The sequence below is a fragment of the Pieris napi genome, chromosome 24 (assembly GCF_905475465.1).
Source record: "Pieris napi chromosome 24, ilPieNapi1.2, whole genome shotgun sequence".
Classification (NCBI taxonomy): Eukaryota; Metazoa; Arthropoda; class Insecta; order Lepidoptera; family Pieridae; genus Pieris; species Pieris napi.
In genome coordinates this window covers 790,183-807,202 of record NC_062257.1, presented here as the reverse complement: position 1 = coordinate 807,202, position 17,020 = coordinate 790,183, and the positions used below count along the sequence as shown (strand labels likewise).

General features: G+C 34.2%; 2 protein-coding genes across 4 annotated transcripts in view; one reads left to right on the top strand and one right to left on the bottom strand.

Annotated features, from left to right (window-relative positions):
* Positions 1-3,120: 3,120 nt before the first annotated feature.
* LOC125061703 (myotubularin-related protein 9) lies at positions 3,121-10,771 on the bottom strand. The gene is made up of 10 exons (XM_047667267.1): positions 10,447-10,771; positions 9,988-10,241; positions 9,269-9,467; positions 8,791-8,947; positions 8,362-8,475; positions 7,468-7,589; positions 7,204-7,310; positions 5,949-6,166; positions 4,404-4,586; positions 3,121-3,377 (listed from the first exon to the last, which is right to left on the bottom strand). The coding sequence occupies exons 1-10, from the start codon at positions 10,591-10,593 to the stop codon at positions 3,220-3,222; spliced, it is 1,659 nt and encodes a 552-aa protein (XP_047523223.1). The 5' UTR covers positions 10,594-10,771; the 3' UTR covers positions 3,121-3,219.
* A 174-nt stretch (positions 10,772-10,945) lies between these two features.
* LOC125061702 (protein kinase C-binding protein 1-like) overlaps positions 10,946-17,020 on the top strand; it is a 30,888-nt gene continuing 24,813 nt past the window's right edge. For 2 of the 3 annotated variants that reach the window (XM_047667266.1, XM_047667264.1), the window contains exons 1-5: positions 11,162-11,364; positions 11,695-12,900; positions 13,330-13,556; positions 13,805-13,889; positions 15,412-15,592. In XM_047667266.1, coding sequence (XP_047523222.1) covers positions 11,698-12,900; positions 13,330-13,556; positions 13,805-13,889; positions 15,412-15,592 — 1,696 coding nt within the window. In that variant the 5' untranslated portion in view covers positions 11,162-11,364; positions 11,695-11,697. The other variant, XM_047667265.1, reaches the window with a different exon arrangement.

Below are 17,020 nucleotides of genomic sequence, written 5' to 3'. Positions count from 1 at the left end.
TTGTATAGCAATGTTGTATAACATGTTATGTTATATAGTCTGTACGCACCTTTATATAAAAAGGGATTAATAATTAAAAGATATTAAATGCAAATATATAATTGACAATAATTCTACTTAAATTACATACTTAAACAAACTTAGGCCCCAATTAAAGCCGCTGTATTATTTCTTAAACTAATACAATAATCATTTATTTGCAAAGTATTTAAGTCGAAGTATATAAATATATATTAGACAACTTTTTTTACATAAATTGACGCTGATAGGGCAGACATTTTTGCGTCCATTAGCGTTCAAGTATTACGTAACGCAATTTTTGGAGATTATTAAACCTACGTTACGGCGAGTTACATGGGGGGGGGGGCCCCCCCATGTAACTCGCCGTAACGTTTTTCAGTACCCAAGTATAGTAAAACGTTTCGTGACCACCTAGTGACTCTTTAGTTACTATTATGTGGTGTAAGTCGAAAATAATATTAACAATAACGTGTAATTCGATCCCCGCACCGCATAGTAACGTTTTACAAAAGGACCAAAATTCGTTACGTAATACTTGAACGCTCCCTTAATAAAATACAAAAAGGTTATATGTTTACAAAACTTTCGATAATGGAATGAGTAAGGCATAATAAAACAAATATCCGCCGGTAATTGAAATTTTCTTGCTTTACCCATAGACAATAATATATTTTTATTAATGGCTTGACAATTATATTTGTACCTTATATATTTTATTCTAATTAAGTCATGATGAACAAGAGAGTTTCACAGTCATTAAATGTTTTGTCACAAATCATTATTTGGAGCAGTGTTGGCCTAGTGGCTTCAGCGTGCGACTCTCATCCCTGAGGTCGTGGGTATGATTCTATGTGTGCATTTAACATTCGCTCGAACGGTGAAGGAAAACATCGTGAGGAAACCGGCTTGCCTTAGACCCAAAAAGTCAACATGAGTCAGGCACTGGAGACTGATTACCTACTCTCCTATTAGATTGAAAAATTATCATGAAACAGAGAAATCTGAGGCCCAGACCTAAAAAGGTTGTAGCACCACTAATTTTTGAAGGGAAACTTCTTTAGGCGCATGAGGGTAAATTTTTTACGGAACGTCACGAAGATGTGCAGCGTTTTTGTCAAAGAAAAGGGGAGAGCTATTCAGACTGATTGAGAGAGAGTGAGAACGGTGAATTAGCTTATAGAAATTCTATTTTTAAAATTAAAATTTTGCGAAGACAATGTATGAATAATGAGTATTTAATATTTTATGCAAAAATATTATTGAAATCTCAAATGACGAATTGTAAATTAAAATGCCACGTGTTTTTATTATGGAAGAAATAAATTTTAAAAAATTAAATTTATTATTTTCCCTTTTCGCCCTTCTCACTCTCCCTCAATCGCTCTCTCCCTTTTGTTCGACAAAAACGCTGCACATCTTCGTGACGTTTTTAAGTAGGATCGGCTCTTGATCTAATGCCGGCATCACGTTCATCGTTCACCTTCAAATTAATCAATAAAGCTTTTTATAATATGACTAATATTTAAATGATCTTTGGGATTTGCTCCAGTTTAAACAATTTGTATGACTCAAAACTTGGCGATTAAAAAGAGTGGCGGAAAGTTTCTTGCCAGTTCTTCTTGCCTTTACGCCCTTGACTTGCGAACTGGTAGTAAATGTAAATTTAGAATCAATTTAATATCTTTTCTGTTGACGTTCATAAGTGTACTTGATTACCTATATGAATAAAGTTATTTTGAGTTTGAATGTTATCGTATACTAGTGGACCCGACAGATGTGTCCTGCATGATATTTCAAGCGATCAGTAAAGCAAAGTATGAAAGTACCGACTGCAGCGCCATCAGGCGGGCTGATTTGTGAATCTAAACCATTCCCAGATCCTCTTGAACACACACAAAAAAATTCATCAAAATCGGTCCAGTCGTTTGAGAGAAGTTCAGTGACATACACACTCACAGAAGAATTATATATATAAAGATAGAAAGAAAATTCCATTGCAAAGCCAGAACTGGACTTGTGGTGACTGGTCGGACTTGGATACGTGTATGCGGTGATGTTGGTTATTTCGACTATGTGTTTGCGTGTTGTTCCCACGAGAATGTAAGTGCGTGCTCCTATTAAACCATGCCTCCTGCTGATAGAGGACAAATCTTTGTTTTTTATTTTATTATTATTAATTACTTAAGATGACATGTAGAACATGGTGTAATGGTTGCAGCTCCTTACATTGTGTAAAACAAAAAACATGGCGATTAAAAAGAGTGGCGGAGAGTTTATTGGCAGTTCTTCTTTTCCGTTCTACGCCCTTGATTGGAGAACTGGCAGTAAATGTAAAATTTAAAATTTAATACGTATTTCTTTTTGACGTTCATAAGTGTATAGGTCGGTTATCGAAAGCTGGCGCGTTCACAGTACTCACACTAATGCAATTTCACTATACAGTATGTTTAAAAATATGACTTTTTTGTCAAGCTATATATTTTAGTCTACTCTGGTTTTAGTAAGGTTGGGTGGGTTGTGAATAAATAAAAATGTGTCAAATACATATAAATATTATGTGCATACGAGGATGGATCCAAAACTTCTAAGCCCGACCAAGAACGTAAAAGAGTAGTTTGTGTAAATAATATTTCACTTTTCGACATAAGCTCTATCTAGCTCAACACACTTAACTTTTACTTCACTAACTATTCTTTTAATACTCCTCTTAGAAACCCCAGTCGCATCTGATGTCAAATTAAATATAACATTGTTTCATTAAACTGTTTTTATTAAGATGCTTAAAATAATTAAAAACATTGTGCACCATTTCACGAGATTGCCCTGGTAATGTTTGAAAAAAGATCAACATGTACAGTAAAGATCAACATAAACAGTAGCAAAAACAAAACAATAACTGTCTCTTTTATACTCATAAGCTTGACCGAGCGCGAGAGAGACGGACAGTCTTTTCATGATGCCTATTCAGTTTGACATTGACAGTCGCGCTTATTCACAGACACTACACAAGCACAAAGTGTAAATGTGTTGAAGCCGCCAGCTTTAGATAACATACCTATACATTGTATTACCTAAATGAATAAATTATTTTGGTTTAATTTGACTGGAACCATCATGAGGGTCGCCAGGCCAACACTGCTCTTCAATCAAATAAGTATTATTACCATTAAAAATATTAATTAAAGATATGATAACAAATTAATTATCTAAATTATAATACCTACGGCCCAAGTCCAACAACTCCCTCCGAAGTTGTTGGGCCTGTGACCTCAAATGCTGTTCTCTGGTTCGTATCACCTTGTACTGTTCTTCGCGTTCTTCCGTCCGTTGGGGGACCAGCCAACGGAGGTACAGCTCTGAAGAAAACAATTTTTAGAACTTTATTAAAATGGCAACACCACGCAACTCCATAGACATTCTACAGGTAACTGTCAATGTCAATCTGTCAATGTTGGATCATTTGATTGTTTGTTTAAACAGGGTGCAAACGGGTAAGTGATACAGAAGGCTCGCAAGTGCGTTGCCGGGCTTTTAAGAATTGGTACGCTCTCTTCTTGAAGGACCCTAAGTCGATGTTTTTTAATGTAACAGATGGCAGAAAGCTCATCGTATGTTAAGTGATACGGCCGCCCAAAGACACTCACATTGCCAAAAGGCTCGCAATTGCGTTGCCGGGCTTTTAAGAATTGGTACGCTCTCTTCTTGAAGGAACCTAAGTCGATTTTTTTTATGTAACAGATGGCAGGAAGCTCATCTGATGTTAAGTGATTCCGGCGCCCATGGACACTCACATTGCTAGATCGCTCGCAAATGCGTTGGCGGCTTTTAAGAATTGGTACGCTCTCTTCTTGAAGGAACCTAAGTCGATTTTTTTTATGTAACAGATGGCAGGAAGCTCATATGATGTTAAGTGAAACCGCCGCCCATGGACACTCACATTGCCAAAAGGCTCGCAATTGCGTTGCCGGCCTTTTAAGAATTGGTACGCTCTCTTCTTGAAGGACCCTAAGTGTAATTTCTTTTTATGTAACAGACGGCAGGAAGCTCATCTGATGTTAAGTGATACCACCGCCCATGGACACTCACATTGCCAGAAGGCTCGCAATTGCGTTTCCGGCCTTTTAAGTATTGGTACGCTCCCTTCTTGAAGGAACCTAAGTCGATTTTTTTATGTAACAGATGGCAGGAAGCTCATCTGATGTTAAGTGATACGGCCGCCCATGGACACTCACATTGCCAGAAGGCTCGCAATTGCGTTGCCGGGCTTTTAAGAATTGGTACGCTCTCTTGAAGGACCCTAAGTCTAATTGGATTGGCAATACTTCAGTACCTCAGGTTCCAAAAACTGCCTTTAGAAACGCTCAGTCGTGAATATTTCTTACCTTCCCATATAACGTAGCTCATGGGCGCAACGGATGGCCATATAACACTCGGAGTAGGGTCGTACAAAGGGTTGATATAGGCACAGATCTCATCAGGCTGGTTCACAAAAGACCACAGGCTGGTTGTCTGTCTGTAGACGCCGCGTGTTGATCGCTCTTGGTCGCTATCACAGAGGAATGTACCTGAAATGGAACAATGCCTCAAAAATTAAAAAAAAAAACATATTTTTTTGTTTTTGAAGTTATACCTCTTTTTTAGTTAGGAAAAAATGATGAATCCTAAAATTAAACAGAAAAAGGGTGCGTTTACTTATGTACGCGCGTAAGAAGTTATACTTCTTTGGCATTATTAAAAATAGTTTTTGATTGCATGCAAATAATTAATTATAATTAAATAATCAAAGACTGGAAAAGGAGTCATTATAGTCAATAAAGTTCAGTTTAAATTTGAAAAATTAAATAAATAAATATTAATTATTATTCTCTTACATTAAGTGTAACATAAATTCTATTATTATTCGAATGTTGTTTTTAAATTATGTCCAATGCCGTAGCATCTTCCGTGGGCAACTTCATTCTGTTAATTTTGTGTCACGGTGCGCGCGCATCGTAAAATTTCACTCCCATCAATTTTTCATAACGCGCCTAAAGAAGTATAACTTCAAAAATCTTTTTAAAAATTGTATCTTTCGTACCGTTCATTTTCGTTGGTTGAAAAAACTACCAACAATAGAAAAAAGGTATTAAATACATTGAAAGTTTTATTATAACGCATTATCTAGTTAAATAAAGTTTATTTATGTATCACAGAAAAATTATTTCTACATAATTAAAGAAATGGACATTTTTTATTTAATTCAACTTATACATATCGATATTTAATTCACGTCCATTGGTTGGAGTTCAGTAGACATGTGAGTTACAAGAGGCTTATGATAGCTAAAGTATGATAGAAATATTCTTGTAGAAACATTGTCTAAATATCGTACAAATACAGCACCAATAGTTTTATTAAAAAAAACTAAAATATTAGCTATATATTTCAGGGTGTTGGTTTTTTGTGACGGTGTGCGCACGCATTGTAAAAATTTATTCTCATCATTTTTCCATAACGCGCCAAAAGAAGTATAACTTCAATAAATTAAGATATTTAATATTTACATATTTTACTAACATTTAAATATATGTCGTTCTTAGTAGATATTTTAAATTAAATAAAATTAGGGGCCTCATAGCCAAGCGGTCTTTATTAAGTGGCAGCTAGGTGAGGGGTACCGGGTTCGATTACCGGTTCGAGGGCAAGTTTTAATTTAATTTAAAGTTGTTCTCGGCCTTTGGGAGGGTTGTGCGGCACCGGGCGAGTGCCTAAACCGTACATGGAGGACACGGTCGAATTTCTAAAGACAAGCACGAATTATAAAAAAAAATCTATACTTGACGCTGGCTAATGGACAAATCGTGCCAGAGTCATAAGAAAAAATTAAATAAAAATATCAGATTGTTATTTGTAGACGAATAAAAAAAGAATATGTCAAAAATACTCACCAAATTGACTTGCGTAAGAATGCTCAAACAATGCGATGAGAAAAGATTGACGATATTCGAAACTGCACGGAAACTGCTCCAGGAACTGCCTGACACAATCCAGGAAGAGTGAAAACGTTGGCGCAGCCCTGGATTGGCTAGAGTATGGGCCACAACGTAAACGAGACCCGAATGGGTGACCAGCTTGGAGCCATTCACGTTCTATTAGCGCTTGCAAGCTGAAAATTATTCGAATCTATTGAATTAACAAAATATATACATCTCTTTCTGTCAAATTATGTTCACGCTGTGATAAAAAGAGACAGACTTTAGTCCTTAAACCAAATCTGTTTGTCCCATTTTATCATATTGTATTCACGCTGTGATAAAAACCACAGACCTTAAACCAAATCTGTTCGTCTCGTTCTATCAAATTGTGTTCACGATGTGATCAAAAGAGACAGACTGAGTCAATTGCACAAGAAATTAAAAACGTCAAGCAATGTCATAAATTCGCGGTCCTTTTTCTCTCGGCCTACACCCTCTGTCTTCTTTGCCGATGAGTAGGGATGCCTACAAATTCAAATTTAATGACGTGGACTAAGTGATACATGTATCTTATGTAGCGTACCAATTCTTAAAATGCCGGCAACGCACGTACGAGCACTCTGGCATTGAGAGTGTCCACGGTCGGCGGTATCACTTACCATCAGGTGACCCTCCTGTCCGTTTGCCCGCTCTTCTAAAAAAAAAAGTCATAGACAAGAGTAACTTTTTTAAAAAGATTTACGGCCTGGGTAAGATTGACTTAATACTCACAGACTATTGTTAGCTCATGGTATTCATAGACAATTGTTAGCTTATGTTATTCATAGACAATTGTTATCTTATATTATTCATAGACAATTGTTATCTTATATTATTCATAGACAATTGTTAGCTTATGTTATTCATAGACAATTGTTATCTTATATTATTCATAGACAATTGTTATCTTATATTATTCATAGACAATTGTTAGCTTATGTTATTCATAGACAATTGTTATCTTATATTATTCATAGACAATTGTTAGCTTATGTTATTCATTGACAATTGTTATCTTATAGTATTCATAGACAATTTTTAGCTCATGGTATTGATAGACAATTGTTAGCTTATGTTATTCATAGACAATTGTTATCTTATAGTATTCATAGACAATTTTTAGCTTATGGTAGTCATAGACAAATTTTAGACAATTTCATAGACAAAGTGTAAAAATAAACATCCTTACCCTCTTATGGTCCTACAATCTGGGTTCAAAATTATTTGAACCAACGAACACACAAGTAATGTAGCATCTTCGCCTCGCGTTCCGTGTATTAACACTGGTTCACCTTTCTGTAAAAAAAAAACCATCAAAAGGGCGTTTTAATGGGTCGACAACGCACCCGCAAGCCTTCTAGCCTAGTGTCCATGGTATCACTTAACAACAGATGAGCCCTGCTCTATAAAAAAATTATAAGGGCAGGTATTCAACATTAAACTTAATACATACATGGTGTATATGTTGTGCGATTATGCAGGCCGTGTGCAAAGAATTCCGCACCGATTCCGGCCAACCGGACGATTCCAAACGCGAGATCCATTTGTCACAGGATATCTCCTTATCCATACAGGCTGGAATATATACAACTTTAACTGTACCAGTGGTCTGTCATTTATCAGCTATAATTACTTGATGAGGCCGTTGATTGCCCTGGCTATTTGTAATTTTGAAAAATAAAGCGTAATTAAGAGTAATCTGCCCTGCGATTCTGTAACTCACTTCACGAACTCACACAGCGGTTTTCGCATCGGCGGTCGCTCTCAAATGAGTCGTGAAGCAGTCATTTTATGATTTGGCATTCTGAAAAGGTGGCAGCTTGTAGTTTATTGTTTATCAGAATGCCAAATCATAAAATGGCTGCTTCACGACTGATTTGAGAGCGACCGCCGATGCGAAAACCGCTGTGTGAGTTCGTGAAGTGAGTTACAGAATCGCAGGGCTGTATAAAATATGGCCATAAAAAAGCGTTCTAGATTGAAATAATTGTAAAAATCCATAATTAAAAATATAAATATTGTCAGTCGCGTGACACAAAATGGTCACAGATTAGACAAATCGATGATGACCATAGCCTGCTTGTAAATGTATGTACTTTTATTATTTAATATTAATTTAATTTTTAGTATTTTCTTCTTTCTTTTATAATAGTTAGTAATCATTTTTCTTCTTCAATATAAATTAGTAATTTTATGTTATTACTTTTTTCTTTAATAATAATAATTCTTTTTCTCTTTCAGTATTAATTAGTCATTTAGAGTAGTTACTTTTTTTCTTCAACATTAATTAATAATTGAAAATAATGATTTGTATCCTTTAATATTATTTAGTAATTTTCTAACTTACCCTCAATTAGTTTAGAAAAACTTTCCAATAATTGTTGTTGGTTATCCACGTCGTCCATTGACCGATTGTAAATTCTCCATTGGGAGTAATTTGCTGCACTCTCCGTTCCGCCACCTGAAATTAACATATCAATTTAAAAAATTCTGTATCTGTATTTTAATAGGCAAGTAGGTGATGAGCCTTCTATGATACATGTAGACTTTTTGGGTCTAATGATATGAGAAACTTGCAGTTCTCCCTACCCGGTGCTACCTTCTGCCAATTGCTGGCTTTCAGCTGCTGCATATCCTCCTCCACTCAAATCCCGTATTTCCTAGGCTTACTTCACTACATGCGGAGTTAGTTTGTATTAAAATGAACACTAGGAATATATATTTTCATTACTAGGCATTAAAATCATAAAATCAATGGTTAAAATTTATAAAATACCTTTATTTTGTTGTTGGGATATTAAGTTAGAGCTCCTTAAGTCATAGATAATCCCCTTCATGCCGACATTGACAACAGAATTCAAAAGCTGTTCATCCGGTTTGCATCTCCTGTGCTTTGGTCCATAGAGAGGCTGGCCAGCTCTTAATAATACTGCCTGTGATTTTATAATTGCATTTGTTATACCGGTAAACAAGAAAATAGAGAAAGGGTCCAATGAAAGAGAGTACCAATGTTTGAAAGGCCGGCAACATACTTGTGAGCCCTCTGTGAGTGTCTATGGGCGGCAGTCTCACTTAACATCAGATGAGCCTCCTGCTTATTTAACCCCTGTTACAGAATAGAGTATGAAAATTATAACATATTACCAATTGCCTACATAATTTTCCAAATTCCTTTTGCTTTTATTTAGCCTTATCATGTTTCTAACTGTATACAAAAGTAATTCATATTTTAAGGGTGTAATAAAGCAACAAACCCCATTATTATGTCTGTAGGAGAGAACTGGAAACCGTCCACCTTGTCTGAAGCTTGCTGCAGCCAACAATGTTTCATCATCAATAACCTTTGGTACAACCACAGCTTGTGCATAACTAGGTGAAACTGTATAATGTTGATTTACACGAGAAATACGCCATTCTTCTGTTGCTAATACTTTTGTGAACTCTCCTTCAATGCTGAAAATAATATTTTTAAAATATAGCATTTTCAGGTCTTTGAAATATACAGCCAATGAAGCCTAACTAACAATCACAGGGTACTCTTGTTAGCATGGTAACTGATTATGTATTTTAAAAATTATATCAATCCATTTTTAGTTACATCATTTATTTTTATAGAGTATATCCATTATTATTATCAATTTACACTGACATAAAAAGTCATAAAAATTAAATAAATTAATCAACAACCTTTTTAGGGCTGGGCCTCAGATTTCTGTATCTGTTTCATGAGCATAAAAATTCTTAAAATCTTATATAAATTTAACAACTTTTATGTATTTCTTTTAAGCATTACAGTTTATTTTCAATTACGGTATAACTTTGATGTTATCATGAATTCTATTTAATAATAAGACTACCATTCAATGGGATTTAAATACTTTATTGAAGCTCAGACTTTGAACACATATACGAACTCCCATAAAACCCTTAAATTTGATACAATATATATTATGTAAAATTAGTGTCATATTACCTATATAAAGTGTATCCATTTTCCATAACAGGATGCATGTGACGATAAAAAAATGGATAAAAAAGACTAGGGTCCTGTATACTAGATAAATTCTCCAAGGTTTGTGCAACCAGATTAAGTTCCATCGAGTTGCTAATATCTAACTGAAATATCCTAAGATCTTTACATTTTAAAAATAGTGATCCTCCTTGTACAACACCTCCACTTACTTTATTTTCTTTTTTCTCTATGCTATCTATGTTTTTGTGAAGTAGCTGAAAAATTCAAATATATTGATGGAAAATACTGTTTTATAAGATTTTCGTGAATAATTCACTACAATGATGAAGTTTACGCTTTAAGAGTTCCTTGAAAAAAATTAGTTAGTTTTGTATAAATGTAGGTAAGCGTGTATCTTTTGTAAATAGTGTAGAAAAGGAAAAAATTAAGCTTAATTCGTATAAATATAATTATGTTTACCCATAGCTCTCGAACGCCTTCTTTTCTTGAACTTAAAATCAGGTGGTGTCCTGTTATACATACTGTTCCATCTACGTTATCATGATGTGGATATTTTAATGTAACTCCATCAAGCTTATTGGTAAGGATAAGCTCGATAAATTCCATCGAAAAGCTTTAAACTAACTTATTTTTCTATACATCAACGCATTTATTATTTTTAAGTTTTAACAACGTCTGGAGCCTTGTGGTTTCAGCTTAGTGCTTTAGAAGCAAAATTTACTACACTTTAAAGAAATGACACACAAGGATTACTTTGGCGTGTTTTTTGATTGTTGATTCGTCAATCGTCTCCGCCCACCACAATTTATTGTCAAATCGCAAGTGTCAGCTGTGAACTGTCAGTTCTTACATTGATTGGCCAATTCAAACATTTTGAAGCAAACATTGTGAATTTAAATAAAATTAAAAGATAACTCGTTTGAACCAATAGATTTTTAAATTTTCAATTTCAATTTTACATCATTGCTCTGGTTCGATTTTGTTTTGTCAGTATGTTGTGATCAGAAGGAGATGTCCTATATTAAAATGAGATAAACTTATCCGTGAAATTTACATTTAACAGTATGTGCATTTAGAGACAACCTTATACTTTTGTAAAGGATCTGAAAGAGATAGTTATATTTCGTTTCGTATGCTGTTTGGCTGCCCTTTAGCTCCATCTACAGGTACCTTAGCAGAAACAACTTTAGAAAAGTACAACTGTATACGACAGTTTGAGAAGGCATAACGCAATGTGTAAATTCTTTCAATTGTTTTATTGAATTGAATGTGGGAAACTGTTCATAACTAAATAATAAATGGATCGAAGGAACCTTTAAATACCGTAATTAAAAATCTTAAAGTAGTGGCGGGGTTGTTTTGCAAGGATAATAAAACGTGAGATTCTTACGTTACCTATATCTATTTGTGATTGTGTTGAAAGTAGGCAGGCTACCTGAATGATTATAGTTGGCAATGACCGGCTGTTTTAGTAGTTATTTAACTAATAAATAATACTGTCTTGACATTTACTTTCCAGGAAACGCTCAAAAGCTGTTTTTTTTTCATAACCAAAATTGCACCAATATCAACTTTAAAGTACTCGGTTTAGCGCCGTTGCTGTAATACACTCATTTACTTCTGTATAAAAAATTAACGCATCATCTGTTTCTTTGTTCTTGCAATGTCTTCATAAATATTGTATCTATTTGTACTTTCTTTATTCAGATCATGGAGGATATCACAGATGCCAATAGAGACACAGATGTGTCTTCAACTACTGCTGATGTGCCTGAGATACAGGAAATTTCAGGCTCAAATGGTAATGTGGAGATGGTTATTACTATTGAAAAGATTGAGACACCAGAAGAAGATGAAAACACAACTCCACCTCAATCATCAATCACCTCAGAAGGTAAGGAGACTGATGCCACTATCATGTCAGTAGAACCTTCTGTGGTAGAGAAATCCCCTATTAGTAAGGAATCACCTCACAAAATAAATTCCACTCGAAAAGAGGCAGTGACACCAAGAAAAGAAAGTTCATCTCCTAATATTACCGTTAAGTCACCCATAACTATATCTCCCACAAAAGAAACTGATAGAATTGAAGTTGTAACTCCAACTAAAACTACACCAAGGAAGGAAACTATAAAAATTGTTATTACTTCACCAAAAGATGAGAAGAACCAAAGTCTTAAGACTACTCCAACAAAGGTGTCAGACCAAATTGTTGATTCCTCTTCTAAAGCATTGTCTCCCTGCAAGGAGCTGGAAAAAGTTATAGACTTGAATGAAACATCAGTCAAGGAATCTGGGAATGAAGCACAGACTGTACAAGAACCACCTATTGCTACCTCTTCTGAGGATATAGCTATATCCACAAAAACTACAAACACAGAAGAATTAACTGATTCTTCTGGGACAATTGCCCCAAATGAAAATCAAAAAGAGACTGTGTCCTTTAAACCTCCCATAGACAACTGTGATAAATCTAATGACTCCCAGCTAGATGCCAACTCTGATGTAAGTGAAAAAGAGCATAATAAAAGTATAAGTCGAGAACTTAAATCTCTCATTAAGTCTGCTAAGGAATCAAAGATAATAAGTGAATGTACTCAACTCACAAGCAAGACACGGAAGTCTAGAACACCGTTGGAGTTGAACACCTCTGTGGAAACAGAGAAAATAACCCCCCGACGTAATAGTAATGCATCAATGAAGAGTAACCATAGTGGAAAGTCTGAAAAAGCCGTCAAAAGATCAATGCGGTCACAGAATCCAGAATTTGTGAATAAGGTTAAGCAATTTCTAAACTCTGTAGTTGGCAAAAACCATGATTATGATGATGACGTGAAAGATGAGGCAAAGAAAGAGTTAAATGAAAAATCACCTTCTCTGAAAAAGAGGAGATTTCCGGAAGGTCCACTTATTGTAAGTTATACTTATATTAAAATTCACTACTAAATTGATTTGAATTGGTGTGAAAGATTGATGGCAACAATCCTTCACACCTAGTATTTTTTGTTTGTAATACTCTATTTTTAATTTCTATATTTTACACTGTTATTTTATCTAATACACAATATAATAACTACCTGAAACATTTGAAAATACATATATGTATAACATATTGAATGATGAAGTTTTAACAGCCAAGTAGATGTCTCAGTACAATTCTGTCTGATTGTTGGTAATTTTTTTGTGGAATCTACACCATAATTTTTTTATTAGAAATGAAATCCAAAACACCTGCTAAGTCAATAATAGCAAATGCCAATAAACTTTATAAACATTATTTAATTATGGGTGCCTGGAAGAGATGTCTTTAAAAAAAGTTTTAAATAAATAAATCTTCTATAGAAAAGTGATAAGAAGCTACGAACAGACCCATACTGCTGGCGTTGTCATTGGGCTATAGAACTGGGTACAAATGAGAAGACAAGACCTCCAATGCAATGTACGGTTTGCCCACGGGTTTATCACTACAAGTGTCTATCAAGTAATGAACGGAAAAAGATTGATATGGAAAGGAGTTGGGTGTGTCCTGAATGTTTGGCAATATTGTTCGCTGAAAGCTCTGATACTAGGTAAGATTTGAATTTCAAAAGCAAAAAATATTGTTCTTCTAGATATTTCTGTGTCACCAAACATTTATAAGAGAAAAATTATCAATTAATTCTTAAAAGTCATTGCAAATACCATTTGTATGTGATATGTTTGATTAACTTTCATACAAAAATTTAAATAAAGTATGTTTAAATCTATTTGAATCACTTTAAATTTTTGTGCCAGCGGAGTAAGTAAATCTATTTTATATAGATATATTTGATTTCAGATCAATATCATTGAAGCATGTCTCCGTTAGCCATTTGGGAGAACTCTTGCAACATGCCCTCACACGTATGATTGAGCTAAATGGGGTAAATTTTGGTTTTTATTTACTTGCCCTTTTCAAAAATTAATTATGAGAATTTCTTTGAATTCTAATTTTATCCAAGTAAGGGTAGGGTTGCGTTGCGCGTTATCAACTAAGCTAAAGCTGTGTTAAAATTTTATTAATATTTATTAACTTCTTAATAGGCTCATGTCAAATTGATAAGTTAGTAAAATTGCTGCATTAAATATTTTTGTAATAATAAATAATAATAATAATTAATTTATTTGCAAAGAAAAAGTGTATTCAGATAAAAATAGGCATGCAAAAGTCAAATTAATTATCATAATGTCAAAATTGTATCTATAACTTCTAGGAAGGTGATTAAATAGTTTGATAGCCATGGCGTAACACACAACCGTGTATAGATTAAATGCACATGCTATACTTAAGAAAATAAAAATAATTCAAATATATAATAACAAGCCTTGCAAAATATTTTTTAATGTATACATATCAAGAATATTGTGACTGTTTTATAATGAAATAAACTGACAATTCAAAGAAAACAAGGTAAACCTAGATGTAAAATAAAATCGATCACATTTTATCAAAAAATTGTTCTAAATTATCATACTCAATAATTTGCTGCGCACCAAATTACGTAATAAAATGGCCGCCGCGTGACTGCGTTGTCGGTTTGGCGATGACCTTGTGCGTCTGTCCCTTTCGCGCGTGTTAATCGATATGGACGCGTCTATTGCTATCTCGCTTGGACTAATAACGGGTCATGTGGAATGTATTAATACAATTTCGCCCATATGCATTTATTTTTCTTTTCCATTTTAATATAATTCAGCATATTATGTTAGTACGAATGAGATTCCGATATACATATTATATTTACTTTCTATGTTAATATTATTAATTTATTAATACGTTATATTAGTTTTTTACGATGTTTTTACCATTTTTAAGTTATAAAGTAATTATACCTATGTATACTTTCATCACTGATTTGTAGATATAAGTTACTTAATATTTAATTCGAATATTATTTTATATAAATTAAACAAAAATTAATTTCAACGTAAAATTAAAACTAATTTCTATATAGCTTTATTTTCAAAAATGGTTAGTATTTTGGTAAAAATTAATATATAAAGTCCAAAGACTAGGGTTCGATTTGTGGACAATAATATTACATTACAAAATATCCAGGACATGTTTATGTCAAGTTAGGGTAACCTTTTAGGTCTGGGACTCAAATTTCTGTATCTTTTTGTGATCATTTATAATAGGCGAGTGTGTGCCATCTTACCTTTACTTTTTTACACATTGTCTATTCTTGAAAACGAAATGCATTTCCGAGGATTCCTACAAAATATTAATACGTTTTGTACTATTATTTTTGACAGCTTTGCTCACTTTTGCTGACAAGAGGAGAGGGGGGGGGGGGGGGGGAGATAAATTGCAGTAAATCTGCTTACGTAATACTTGAATGGCCCCAAAGGTTGGAGAAGATAGAGTAGAGTATATTTTTTTTTATTTTTTTTTTATGATTCCAGGTAGAACCGTTTATGCAGCCAGTGGATAGAGCACTGTTCCCGGACTACGACAAGTGTGTAGTACACCCGATGGACTTATCGCAAATGCAGAGGAACATTGAGAACGGACTTTACGGAAGTCCCGAGGCCTTTATGTCGGACGCGCAATGGATTCTACACAACAGTATTATATTTAACACATGTGAGTTACACATACATTCAAAATGAAATTTAATAAATAATAGTTTAAAAAAACTAAAAAAACACGCTTTTGAAGCACATCAAACTAAAAAGTGAAAAATAATTCCTAATTTAGGCTGAAAATGGTAATGAACAAAATGGGTTGCTCGATAGACGAAAAATATGGCACAGAGCGCCCCACGCTTTTTCACAATAATACCAGTATTTTTTGTTCATTACCATTTTCAGCCTAAGTTAGGAATTATTTTTCACTTTTTAGTTTGATGTTCTTCAAAAGCGTGTTTTTTTAGTTTTTTTAAACTATTATTTATTTTTTAAGTAAATTTTTTTTTTCGGATTATTGCATTGTCATCGATCTTCGACAGGTGCGCAAAGTTTGAATTAAATCTGTCCGTTAAAAGTGGGCCAAAATCGAGTCCGAAGGAGTCGGTTACATACATACATACATACATACATACAGGTGAAGCTAATATAAAGCGTGTAAAAATACCTCACTAAATCGATTTTGATGAAATTTTGAATGCTAATAATAAACAATAGTGTTGTCCCGGTGGGTTGAATGCGCGACTCTCATCCCAGAGGTCGTAGGTTTGATCCCCTGCTGTGCACCGATGGACTTTCTAAGTTCGAATTTAACATTAGATTGAACAGTGAAGAGAATCATTGGGAAGAAACAGGCTTGCCTTTGACTCAAAAAGTCGACGGCGTGTGTCAGGCACTCCTGTGCCTATTAGATCGACAAATTTGAGGCCTAGACCTAAAAAGGTTTTAGCGCCACTGATTTGTTATATGCTAATAATAATAAAGCCCAATTTATTATCAATATTTACAAATATACATTTTTTATTTTTATCCTAATAACCTAGCTTCCTTCAGTACCATCCATCGGAACCCCTTCACGGGTAAAGGTCTCCTCCAGGCATTTCCATATCTCTATCCGTGGCTTTCTTTCTCCATTCGCTTCCTGCTAACGCTTCTTTGTCTTATATCCACCTTTCTTTTCCCTCTTCTTCCCCTTGGTCCTATCCATAGTCAAATCATTTATTTCAATTAGACCATCTAAAATGGCACTTTTGAACGTCAAAAAATATATATAAAGAAGATTCTAGTTGCCCTTTCCATACAGTTGTCTTTTAAGTTCACCTTTTAAAAAAAAATAAAAAAATATGTTTATTATGGAACATAAGATACACGCATCACTTATTCCACGTCATTAAATTTGAATTTGTAGGCATCCCTACTCATCGGCAAAGAAGACAGAGACAGATTACTCTTTTATAATAGCAAATCATCAAACAACACTTAATTAAAACAAATATCGCAAATTAATTAGAAGTAGCCTGTCTAGCACTAGTCCCAGGCCCTTTTATCAACTAGATAATCGTTGACTTTATAGTAAGCCTTTTTACACAGCTTTTCTTAAATACAT